Consider the following 12,923-nt stretch of genomic DNA (forward strand, 5'->3'; position numbering starts at 1 on the left):
CTGGAAATTCGGGATACCGAACGGTCCTGGCTGTCTGAAGTGGGTCTCCTGGATACACCTGGGCGACGTCCACGTCCATGTCAGTTAGAAGCTGGCTGAGGCTCCAGCTTTCTTGCTAGCCCGTTGGCATTCCAGCTGACTATCCGGAGCTTACCCATGTCCAGGGGAGGTACCCTGAGTAGCTCCATGAGTCGGCTGGCCCATCATGTGGACCATGGCTGTCAGCTGGGTGAGGATCTCGGAGATTCCTGCCCTTGAGTTTCCTGTCGCTGAACAGGTGGGCGGCGGGCTGTGTGGCCGGTGGGTGTGTCCCGGGTGGGTTGCGTGCAGGGGCGGGGGTGGCAGTGGTGGCCTGAGAAGTGGTGGCCTGAGGAGTGGGGCCTGAGGAGTGCAGTGGCCTGAGAAGTGGTGGGCCTGAGCAGGCTTCGGCAGTTCCAGGCGGAAGTCTAGGAGTCGCCTGGGTCTGCGCTCGGGGGCTGTGGTCGGCTGCTCCTTGGGCCTCTCTGGTTGTCGGGCAGCTGGTTGTGGGGGGGCTTCGAATCCTTGGCCCTCGCCGGTGAGCGGCCTCCACGGTTTTTGGGGTTCCGTGGAAGTCGGTGGCGGCGGCGACTGACGGTCTCAAAGCCGTCATCCTCGTCCTGGCTGTCAGTGGAGGAGTCAGGGCCCCTGGCGGCTTCAGCGACTGAGGCGGTGGGGGAGGGCATCCTCGTGCCTTTGGCGGCTGCGTCTTCGCCGGGGCTGGTGTTGGCTTCTCCCAGCCTTGGCTGCGGCTGCGTAGGTGATCTGGCGCTCTGCCTTGTACTTGGCGCATCCCTTGTAGTTGGCGGAGTGGGCCTCTCCGCAGTTGCAGCACTTCGCTGGAGCAGACGCTCAATGACTTTGGCAGAGGCTGGAGGGGTGTGCATCCCCCGCAGCGCACGCAGCGGAGCTCCCGGTGGCAGTGGTTGGAGCCCGTGGCCGAACTCCTGGCACCTGTGGCACTGGATCGGGCCGCCGGGCCTGGTGAATTTTCCTCACCTCCAGCCTGGCAGTAGAACAGGTCTTGATGTTGTAAATTTCGGGGGCGGGCCCTCCCGTCCCTCGCTGTTCCGGAGGGAGATCTGCCAGAGGCTGGTTGCTGTCCCCTCCTGGACTTCAGTAGCCTTGGCATCCGCGAGGTTGAAGCCCTCCTCGTGGAGCTCCGCCATGATCTCCTCAGACGTCAGAGTGGAAGGCAGACCCTTGACGACAACCTTCAGCAGCATCTCGCTGGCGAGCGAGAAAGTGTGGAATAATATCCCCTCCGCCATGGAGATATCGCTTGGAGAGCCCTGAAGTGGGCCACCGTCGACGTCTTCAGCCGAAGAGTCCTGGCTGTACACACCCGCCTCCAGGTCGCCCACTCAGTAGCTGCCTCAAGGTGACGGCATGACTGGCCCACCCTTTCGGGACGTCAAGATAACGGGCGGGATGCGAGGCTCTCACAACCTCCATCTCATCGCCCGTCGTCAGTACGGCACTTTGGAGGGAAGTTCTGAGATCCTGTCGTCGCCTGCCTCTTCCGCATTGAGTTTGCGGAGCAGACGTCCGACCGGCTCAGGGCTCCCTGGCCGTTTGTGACCGCCCCATGGCTGGTCTCCGGGGTATTCCGGACTACACCTGGGCCCTGTTCTCCTGTCCCAGTGGGTTAATGCCTTGTGGAAGGCTATAATTACCTTGTACTGCTAAGTCCGTAGAAGGCAGGGCAGCGGCCATCGGAGGAGTCCTGGACTGGCTCCTGAAGTCCAGGGGAGCTCCTGAGGTAGCTGGAGTCGGCAGGCGGGCCGCAGTGCCGGAATCCGCCGATTGGCTGAAGTCGGAGGCCTTTAATAAGGCCTTTTTTTTGGCGATGTCGCTGAACATCGCCGCTGACGACGCCAAGGTTTGGCTCGGGCAGGGTCAGGGTGGCCTCCTCATGTCCTGGGATGCACCCCGTGGCGGCAGGATCCCGTCGGGCGGGTCACAGGGCCGGTGCTTTTTCGCAGAGCACCGCGGCTAAAGTGGCCTTTAGAAGGCCTTTTTGGGCGAAGTTTTTCAACTCTTCGCGCAGGCTGGGCAGCGGGCGCTGGCAGGCTGCTCCTGGTCTCCAACGGGGCCGTGGAGGTCGCTGGGGCAGCTGGAACCGCAGTCCGGGCTTCAGAAGGACTTTCCGAAGAAAGTCCAAAGTGGCCTTTTAGAAAGGCCTTTTGGGGCGCCAAAACTGAAAACTGTCTTTGGATGCCGAGCAGGCATCCAGGAGAGCAGCCAGTGGCCCCGGGAGGCTTGATTCTCCGTCAGGGGGTGCCGGAGCACTTCCCCTCGATATATTCCATTCGCGTTCTGGAGTGGTCCGAAAATTTGGTCACAACGAGCGCTGAGGTCGGAGTCCATTTCGAATTAGAAGAAGAATTTTTCGCCGGCACGAGCTGAGAACGACTGTGATTGGTCGCCGCGCTATCGGCCAATCACAGAGCGGCCAGAGTTGACAAAACTACCGAGAACGGGCGATTTTATCATCTGTTTGACTAACGCCACTGCAACAGCAACATGACCGGTCGAGGCAAAGGTGGTAAGGGGCTGGGAAAGGGAGGCGCCAAGCGTCACAGGAAGGTGCTCCGTGACAACATCCAGGGCATCACCAAGCCCGCAATCCGTCGTCTGGCTCGCCGCGGCGGTGTCAAGCGTATCTCGGGCCTCATCTACGAGGAGACCCGCGGAGTGCTCAAGGTGTTTCTGGAGAACGTGATCCGTGACGCCGTCACATACACCGAGCACGCCAAGAGGAAGACGGTCACCGCCATGGACGTCGTGTACGCGCTCAAACGCCAGGGCCGCACACTGTACGGTTTCGGAGGTTAAGCTGAGCTGCCGCCTGTTCCGCGCGCGACATCGCCCCACAAAAGGCCTTTTTAAAGGCCACCAAACATATCTCGTTTTTCACGTTTCTCTTCGGCAATGCCATTGATGACAAATCACCGCTGTATATTATCCGTATTTGTCGAGTTTTACAAGTGACTATACCATTTTATATTAGTGTTATAAATTTTTTTTTTTTTTTCTTTATGTCACTCTTATATTAGACCTACCAATCATTCAAATACAAAATTTCTTTAATTTTTATTTGTTTAAAAATCTTTTCTTTTTTTTTTACACTTTTTAAGGCCAGATCAAAACCGTATTTAATTTAAAGCCATTCACTATCACTCTTATCTGCCGTTTCACTTACCTGACGACTGTCGACAGTATCATTATCAATATATACGATTTAAAAGATTATTCATTGTTATTCCTGATATAAGCTCTATCGTTTTTACGTTTCTCTTCGGCGTAGACAATGCCAATGCACACCGCTGTTTGTTCTCAATTTTATTTAGTATTGAAACATGTCATACTAGGTTTTCAATTGTTTTTTCTCTCACTCTTCTGTTCCTAATAAAAAGTTTCTTAAATTTTCGTTTTTATTAAAAACCTTTTGTTTATTTCACTTTTTAAGGCCAGATCATTTTACCGTATGTAATTTAACCAAGTAAAAATCACTCGTATCTGACGACTGTCGTCGACAATTCCATTATCAATATACAACTTACAAGATTATTCATTGTTGTAAGTTCATGTTCATAAAATCTCTATTAAATTTCATTATGACTAGTCACTTAAGACCCTAGCTTGCCTATTCAAAGCTCAGATCACGCGACGCTTGCCCGCTGCGCAGCGCTTCGCGCTGCTTGCTCTTTTAGAAAAAAAATTTACTCGAGCTTGCAAACTCCAAGCCCAGATCAAGCGGCGCGCGTTTATCACTAAAAAAAAATAAATAAAGTACTTTATTTCTTCTTCAAGTTTCATTTAGGCCGTGTATTTTTATCTCTATTAAATTTGTATTATTTATGTATTTTAAATAATATCTCTATTAAAAATTCCATTATGACAAGTCACTTCCAACACCCTAGCTTGCCTATTCGATTAAATTCACTAGCCCAAGTTTCTTTCAAACACAACGATCGATTTCCTATTTATCCGTAAAATAATACCTTAATTTATGTATATTTCTCGTCGGTAAAAGTAAAAGTAAATTTTCAACGATAAATCCTATAGTTTTGTGTATTCTGTATTCCTATTGGTCGATTCGTACCGATTTCCCTTTTGCGCATGTGCGTGGAGATAGAATATATACGGTGAACTGTTAACACACGCTTATATAGGTAGGAGGTGGCCAAACTCGTGATTCGTCGGTTAAAAGTGACCAACCAGAGTCGAGAGGATTTCCCGCGTTTCAATTGACAATGAATTTTGACCGTTTTAATCGGACGATCCTTGTTCGAAATGAAACTTATTTACTTAATTCACGTCGAGTATTGATAATGAGTTGAAGAATTATTTGAAAATACAGACTAATACCGATATATTCAGTACACATTCCGGCCAATTATTTAAATAATTTTGGAACGTAGTGATTAACCAATGAAATCGTTTAGAGTAAATAAAATAAACGTGTTGACAATCGTACTACAGACGAAATCGAGTATATTCATAACCGAGTATGTGTTCTAAATCCGATCTATACATTATGTTTATAGTTTCGTATTGTCATAATATGTGTTAATCAATGTTTGGTGATTTACAGCTAGTACTGCTATTGTGACCTCTATGGATATCGCCCGGTATTAGCAATAGAAGAGAGCTTCATTTTGAATAGTTACTCCGATTACTCTATACTGCCCTTGTTGTAATGTTCTATTCAAATAGAGACAATAAATTATTTTAACATTATCAAGTGACGTAACTGCCACATGTACAAGTATCGTATCTCAAGCCAATCCACATTGTTTTATTCAGTGTAAACACTTTTAATATTAATTTTATTTTAATCCTTTTTTTTATTATACTATTTAGATTCAATCTGAAACATAGTTGGAAAAGTATGTTCATTCAGTACATACAAATATTTCCGTATTGTTTGAAATTTAAAGTAATTGAAACGAAATTGCAACGTGAATAATTTAAATCGTAATAAGAATAAACGTATAGAGGAGAAAAACACACTGTTTTCCCGAATTAATGTAGTGGTTTTAAATAATAATTACAATAAACGATGTTCAATAGGATTCACGCCCAGCGTATATACATCGTACATACGAGCACTGGTTGAAACTGAATACAATTATAACTTTCGCACTGTACATAGATGTTACGCTTCAACAGTATTTAACAACGAATATCTTCAATATTGACGCGTTTTATTTTTTTTTTTTTTTTTCTCACTTATTTACCGAAATACTAGAAATACTTATATATATCAACAAATTCTACAATTTTTATGAAATTGGCTGAGTTAATTAGCTATTATTATTAGTCTACTATATTCTTATTGTTTAGTTCAACGGTCGAGCATATACCTTCGGTCGTGATGCCATCAAGTAAAACTGAAGTTTATTTACCTAAATCATCACTAGTTTTTGTTTACGCTTTTTTTTTTTTTTACGACGAATATTGTTTAGTTATATCACTTGTATATCGATGTAAGTAAATAGATTAGTGCACTAATAAATTCTCTGACGGCATTCAATCAAGCTCGATCGTTACAGTCGTTGATAATATTTTAATCTTGATAATGAAAATAATATTTAATTTCACTCCTATCTAGAAAAAAAAAATTCTTTATAGACAATAATCGTAACTCACGCGTTTATCATTACGGCATGTTGTGATATCTTGCACAGCTAAGCGTTATAAAAACTAGGCGTATCGCAACACTCACTGCGTGTAAATTGGACATAATTTTTTTTTTTTTTTTTTTTTTTTACTTAAACACTATATTCCCACTCGGATTTATAGATTAAAACAATCCTTTAGTACGTATTAGCCGTACAGACTTGACGGGCCCATTTCTCTGACCGGTATGTAGAGTACACACCGTCACGGTACTTGTGTCAACAGGGCCTCACTTTATCGCGTTTCACCGTCGTGTCGGTTAGATCCTGTGCTCCGCTCCTCATTGTAGCCCTCCGGACACGTTCAGTGTACAATATAAACGAGTGAAATCCGATATTAGACCGCGTTTATAGTTTTTATAGACAGTTTTTTGGCTGTGTAACGCGTACAGACGGGGTTCGACCTCCACTAAATACTGTCTGGTGACGTTAAAATTCGTTTTAAAACGGCGTTCTACTCGCTTATCGTTGGTAAGACGTCTCGGCCATCGGAAAAACGGATTTTTACGTTTAATCAGGACCTTACGTACTGTTTACGAGAGGTTTTAGTGTCGAGAAACGACTAAAATCCGGCAGACTGGCGTGGCGATGGGACGGCCCGGCTCGGCGACCTCTGTACGGTACGTACTCAGGCCGCGAGCCGAGTCGCGGCTGGCGGCGGAGCCATCTGATATTCCCGACATACAGAATGGCAGACTCCGCTACAACGGCACCGGCACCAGCCGCTCCCACACCGAAGAAGGCGAAGGCCGCGGCCGCCAGCAAGAAGCCCCGCGTCAAGCCGGCTCACCCACCGACGTCGGACATGGTGAACGCGGCCATCAAGAGCCTGAAAGAGCGCGGCGGTTCGTCGCTGCAGGCCATCAAAAAGTACATCGCGGCCAACTACAAGGTTGACGCCGAGAAGCTGGCCCCTTTCATCAGGAAGTACCTCAAGTCGGCCGTAGCGTCCGGCGCTCTCACCCAGCCGAAAGGCAAGGGGGCCACCGGCTCGTTCAAACTGTCGGTGAAATCCTCCGGAGAAGGAGCCAAGTCCGCCGGCAGCGAGACGGTCAAGAAGGCCGCCAAGAAAGCACCGGCCAAGCCGAAAGCCGGCGACAAGAAGCCGAAGGCGGCCAAAAAGCCAGCCGCAGCCAAGAAACCGGCCGCCGCCGCCGCGACCAAGAAGGCCGCCAAGCCCAAGACTCCCAGCAAGGCAAAGAAGGTCGCCAAACCGCCGACCAAAAAGCCCAAGTCGCCCAAACCGAAGAAAGTGGCCGTGAAGAAAGCCAAAACGCCCAAGAAGACCGCCGCCAAGAAGAAGTAAACCGGCCGGCCAGTCGCTCTCCTCCCTCGACTGTGGGAAATCCAAACGGCCTTTCTAAAGGCCACCCAAAATGTCATTCGTTTTAACGTGTTTTATTAGCGACCCCTGTTTTTGATATTATTATAACAAATACATTACGAAACAGCTTGTTTTGTTTTGTTTTTTTTTTTTTTTTTAAGTATTATAAAAGTGATATTGTTTGCCGTCTTGTATTTGACGAAATTTATTTAATGTTTGACTCATAATTACAAATACTCACATGCACATATTATAATCAATATTAACGGTTTTTTATAACTAATTACGATTGGTTTTTGTATTTATAAATGAACACTATATGTTATACGATTTTACGTTAATGTTATGTTTAGAAAGATATTTATGTACATTCAATATTACCTAAGTCTCTTCTATTGATAAACCTTTCATAAGATATATATCCCAACGTTAATAAATAACCTACCGTTTGTTTATATATATATATATATATATATATATATATATATACACACACACACACACACACACACTAATTTCTTAGTTCTTTTCATTGGGTCATATACATTAATATTTATGTTAAATCATAATACCATATTGTAGTGTGATGTCAATATTTTATTTTGAGCAAACTTGCAAACTAATATGTCCCCGCATTCACAAAGATCGTAATTAAATATCAGTGATAAACGCGCGCCGCTTGATCTGGGCTTGGAGTTTGCAAGCTCGAGTAAAATTTTTTTTCTAAAAGAGCAAGCAGCGCGAAGCGCTGCGCAGCGGGCAAGCATCGCGTGATCTGACAAATTCTGTAAATTTTGTTAAATTCAGAATAGTAGGCTATATTGTTTTAAACGTGTTTCATTACTAATTTGTGTATTTTCGTACGGAAATTAATAAACTCGTAAAGTTAATCTAATAAACGTAATCTAACTTATATAAATTAAAATAGATAATGCGGGGACACACTGGAAGAGACCCATTTAAAACTTAAAATACACTGACTTTGGATCACATTAGAGGTATAAATCAAGCAATCGCAATCAGGTTCGCTAGACGGAGCAGATTTACACTTGTTAACAGACAACTCTGTAATTATGTAATTTCAATATAATAACAGAATTCCAATGTTTACACAACTAAAAGCGGTAAAATAAGCGAAAATTAGAAGTTATGTTTAATCAGAGTTCAACGCGGTTCTTGGTTAATTAGAAGTCATGTGTATAAAACATGACCGAAACTATGGTTTTCGATCGAATTGCAATTGACGTATTATTATTGTAAACTAAATGTTGGTTTGAAAAATAAAAATAAAATAAATAAATAAACAGAAAATTATAAAATTTTTCAGTGAAATCGGACTATGTTTAAAAAGTAAAAAGGAATTGAAAAATTCCTGGAATAAAATATTTATGACAAGCACAAAGTCATAAATTGGGTATTTTCGATAGAAAATATAGTCGAGAGCGACTTGAAACAACCAGGTTTACATCGGTTTTACAACTATAAGCGGTAAAATAAGCGAAAACGAACGAGTTATTGGTGGCCTTTAGAAAGGCCGTTTGTCGTAGCCACCGGCAGCGGGGCAGGCAGTGCACGCTTGTGTGTCACTTAGGCTCGTTCTCCGCGGATGCGGCGCGCCAGCTGGATGTCCTTGGGCATGATGGTGACTCGCTTGGCGTGGATGGCGCACAAGTTGGTGTCTTCGAAGAGTCCGACCAGGTAAGCCTCGCTGGCCTCCTGCAGTGCCATTACGGCGGAGCTCTGGAAACGCAGGTCGGTCTTAAAGTCCTGGGCGATCTCGCGGACGAGACGCTGGAACGGCAACTTGCGGATCAGCAGTTCGGTGCTCTTCTGGTAACGCCTGATCTCACGCAGGGCGACGGTGCCGGGCCTGTAACGGTGAGGCTTCTTCACGCCTCCTGTGGCCGGCGCGCTCTTACGGGCTGCCTTGGTGGCCAACTGCTTCCTGGGCGCCTTGCCTCCGGTGGACTTACGAGCGGTCTGCTTGGTACGTGCCATAGCGTCAGCTTGTCTCGCTAAATGAGATATGTTTTTCCCCTTGCGGAAAATATTGACTATATACGGGCCGGCACGAGCTCAGAACGACTGTGATTGGTCGCCGCGTTATCGGCCAATCACAGAGCAGCCAGAGTTGACAAAACTACCGAGAACGGGCGATTTTATCATCTGTTTGACTAACGCCACTGCAACAGCAACATGACCGGTCGAGGCAAAGGTGGTAAGGGGCTGGGAAAGGGAGGCGCCAAGCGTCACAGGAAGGTGCTCCGTGACAACATCCAGGGCATCACCAAGCCCGCAATCCGTCGTCTGGCTCGCCGCGGCGGTGTCAAGCGTATCTCGGGCCTCATCTACGAGGAGACCCGCGGAGTGCTCAAGGTGTTTCTGGAGAACGTGATCCGTGACGCCGTCACATACACCGAGCACGCCAAGAGGAAGACGGTCACCGCCATGGACGTCGTGTACGCGCTCAAACGCCAGGGCCGCACACTGTACGGTTTCGGAGGTTAAGCTGAGCTGAGCTGCCGCCTGTTCCGCGCGCGACATCGCCCCACAAAAGGCCTTTTTAAAGGCCACCAAACATATCTCGTTTTTCACGTTTCTCTTCGGCAATGCCATTGATGACAAATCACCGCTGTATATTATCCGTATTTGTCGAGTTTTACAAGTGACTATACCATTTTATATTAGTGTTATAAATTTTTTTTTTTTTTTTTTTTTCTTTATGTCACTCTTATATTAGACCTACCAATCATTCAAATACAAAATTTCTTTAATTTTTATTTGTTTAAAAATCTTTTCTTTTTTTTTTACACTTTTTAAGGCCAGATCAAAACCGTATTTAATTTAAAGCCATTCACTATCACTCTTATCTGCCGTTTCACTTACCTGACGACTGTCGACAGTATCATTATCAATATATACGATTTTAAAAGATTATTCATTGTTATTCCTGATATAAGCTCTATCGTTTTTACGTTTCTCTTCGGCGTAGACAATGCCAATTTGTCACACCGCTGTTTGTTCTCAATTTTATTTAGTATTGAAACATGTCATACTAGGTTTTCAATTGTTTTTTGTTACTCTTATGTTCCTAATAAAAAGTTTCTTAAATTTTCGTTTTTATTAAAAACCTTTTGTTTATTTCACTTTTTAAGGCCAGATCATTTTACCGTATTATGTAATTTAACCAAGTAAAAATCACTCGTATCTGACGACTGTCGTCGACAATTCCATTATCAATATACAACTTACAAGATTATTCATTGTTGTAAGTTCATGTTCATAAAATCTCTATTAAATTTCATTATGACTAGTCACTTAAGACCCTAGCTTGCCTATTCAAAGCTCAGATCACGCGACGCTTGCCCGCTGCGCAGCGCTTCGCGCTGCTTGCTCTTTTAGAAAAAAAATTTACTCGAGCTTGCAAACTCCAAGCCCAGATCAAGCGGCGCGCGTTTATCACTAAAAAAAACGATAAATCCTATCGTTTTGTGTATTCTGTATTCCTATTGGTCGATTCGTACCGATTTCCCTTTTGCGCATGTGCGTGGAGATAGAATATATACGGTGAACTGTTAACACACGCTTATATAGGTAGGAGGTGGCCAAACTCGTGATTCGTCGGTTAAAAGTGACCAACCAGAGTCGAGAGGATTTCCCGCGTTTCAATTGACAATGAATTTTGACCGTTTTAATCGGACGATCCTTGTTCGAAATGACACTTATTTACTTAATTCACGTCGAGTATTGATAATGAGTTGAAGAATTATTTGAAAATACAGACTAATACCGATATATTCAGTACACATTCGGGCCAATTATTTAAATAATTTTGGAACGTAGTGATTAACCAATGAAATCGTTTAGAGTAAATAAAATAAACGTGTTGACAATCGTACTACAGACGAAATCGAGTATATTCATAACCGAGTATGTGTTCTAAATCCGATCTATACATTATGTTTATAGTTTCGTATTATCATAATATGTGTTAATCAATGTTTGGTGATTTACAGCTAGTACTGCTATTGTGACCTCTATGGATATCGCCCGGTATTAGCAATAGAAGAGAGCTTCATTTTGAATAGTTACTCCGATTACTCTATACTGCCCTTCTTGTAATGTTCTATTCAAATAGAGACAATAAATTATTTTAACATTATCAAGTGACGTAACTGCCACATGTACAAGTATCGTATCTCAAGCCAATCCACATTGTTTTATTCAGTGTAAACACTTTTAATATTAATTTTATTTTAATCCTTTTTTTATATTATACTATTTAGATTCAATCTGAAACATAGTTGGAAAAGTATGTTCATTCAGTACATACAAATATTTCCGTATTGTTTGAAATTTAAAGTAATTGAAACGAAATTGCAACGTGAATAATTTAAATCGTAATAAGAATAAACGTATAGAGGAGAAAAACACACTGTTTTCCCGAATTAATGTAGTGGTTTTAAATAATAATTACAATAAACGATGTTCAATAGGATTCACGCCCAGCGTATATACATCGTACCGAGCACTGGTTGAAACTGAATACAATTATAACTTTCGCACTGTACATAGATGTTACGCTTCAACAGTATTTAACAACGAATATCTTCAATATTGACGCGTTTTTTTTTTCTCACTTATTTACCGAAATACTAGAAATACTTATATATATCAACAAATTCTACAATTTTTATGAAATTGGCTGAGTTAATTAGCTATTATTATTAGTCTACTATATTCTTATTGTTTAGTTCAACGGTCGAGCATATACCTTCGGTCGTGATGCCATCAAGTAAAACTGAAGTTTATTTACCTAAATCATCACTAGTTTTTGTTTACGCTTTTTTTTTACGACGAATATTGTTTAGTTATATCACTTGTATATCGATGTAAGTAAATAGATTAGTGCACTAATAAATTCTCTGACGGCATTCAATCAAGCTCGATCGTTACAGTCGTTGATAATATTTTAATCTTGATAATGAAAATAATATTTAATTTCACTCCTATCTAGAAAAAAAAAATTCTTTATAGACAATAATCGTAACTCACGCGTTTATCATTACGGCATGTTGTGATATCTTGCACAGCTAAGCGTTATAAAAACTAGGCGTATCGCAACACTCACTGCGTGTAAATTGGACATAAATTTTTTTTTTTTTTTTTTTACTTAAACACTATATTCCCACTCGGATTTATAGATTAAAACAATCCTTTAGTACGTATTAGCCGTACAGACTTGACGGGCCCATTTCTCTGACCGGTATGTAGAGTACACACCGTCACGGTACTTGTGTCAACAGGGCCTCACTTTATCGCGTTTCACCGTCGTGTCGGTTAGATCCTGTGCTCCGCTCCTCATTGTAGCCCTCCGGACACGTTCAGTGTACAATATAAACGAGTGAAATCCGATATTAGACCGCGTTTATAGTTTTTATAGACAGTTTTTTTGGCTGTGTAACGCGTACAGACGGGGTTCGACCTCCACTAAATACTGTCTGGTGACGTTAAAATTCGTTTTAAAACGGCGTTCTACTCGCTTATCGTTGGTAAGACGTCTCGGCCATCGGAAAAACGGATTTTTACGTTTAATCAGGACCTTACGTACTGTTTACGAGAGGTTTTAGTGTCGAGAAACGACTAAAATCCGGCAGACTGGCGTGGCGATGGGACGGCCCGGCTCGGCGACCTCTGTACGGTACGTACTCAGGCCGCGAGCCGAGTCGCGGCTGGCGGCGGAGCCATCTGATATTCCCGACATACAGAATGGCAGACTCCGCTACAACGGCACCGGCACCAGCCGCTCCCACACCGAAGAAGGCGAAGGCCGCGGCCGCCAGCAAGAAGCCCCGCGTCAAGCCGGCTCACCCACCGACGTCGGACATGGTGAA

The 12,923-nt window shown here is 43.7% G+C and overlaps 3 protein-coding genes across 3 annotated transcripts; all 3 read left to right on the forward strand.

The window, feature by feature from the left end:
• The first annotated feature begins 2,508 nt into the window (after nt 1–2,508).
• On the forward strand, nt 2,509–2,924 carry LOC124370263 (histone H4). The gene has a single exon (XM_046828551.1). The coding sequence runs from the start codon at nt 2,545–2,547 to the stop codon at nt 2,854–2,856; it is 312 nt and encodes a 103-aa protein (XP_046684507.1). The 5' UTR covers nt 2,509–2,544; the 3' UTR covers nt 2,857–2,924.
• A 3,426-nt stretch (nt 2,925–6,350) lies between these two features.
• Nucleotides 6,351–7,077, forward strand: LOC124370261 (histone H1-like). Its single transcript, XM_046828549.1, has one exon. The coding sequence runs from the start codon at nt 6,394–6,396 to the stop codon at nt 7,009–7,011; it is 618 nt and encodes a 205-aa protein (XP_046684505.1). The 5' UTR covers nt 6,351–6,393; the 3' UTR covers nt 7,012–7,077.
• A 2,096-nt stretch (nt 7,078–9,173) lies between these two features.
• Nucleotides 9,174–9,573, forward strand: LOC124370264 (histone H4). The gene has a single exon (XM_046828552.1). It carries the CDS (start codon nt 9,226–9,228, stop codon nt 9,535–9,537), a length of 312 nt encoding a protein of 103 aa, XP_046684508.1. The 5' UTR covers nt 9,174–9,225; the 3' UTR covers nt 9,538–9,573.
• The last annotated feature ends 3,350 nt before the right edge of the window (nt 9,574–12,923 follow it).

This window comes from Homalodisca vitripennis, unplaced genomic scaffold (assembly GCF_021130785.1).
Source record: "Homalodisca vitripennis isolate AUS2020 unplaced genomic scaffold, UT_GWSS_2.1 ScUCBcl_61;HRSCAF=875, whole genome shotgun sequence".
Classification (NCBI taxonomy): Eukaryota; Metazoa; Arthropoda; class Insecta; order Hemiptera; family Cicadellidae; genus Homalodisca; species Homalodisca vitripennis.

What these genes read in the sequence shown, in the direction of transcription:
- LOC124370263 (XM_046828551.1), top strand. Translation starts at nt 2,545, where the DNA reads ATGACCGGTCGAGGCAAAGGTGGTAAGGGGCTGGGAAAGGGAGGCGCC.
- LOC124370261 (XM_046828549.1), top strand. Translation starts at nt 6,394, where the DNA reads ATGGCAGACTCCGCTACAACGGCACCGGCACCAGCCGCTCCCACACCG.
- LOC124370264 (XM_046828552.1), top strand. Translation starts at nt 9,226, where the DNA reads ATGACCGGTCGAGGCAAAGGTGGTAAGGGGCTGGGAAAGGGAGGCGCC.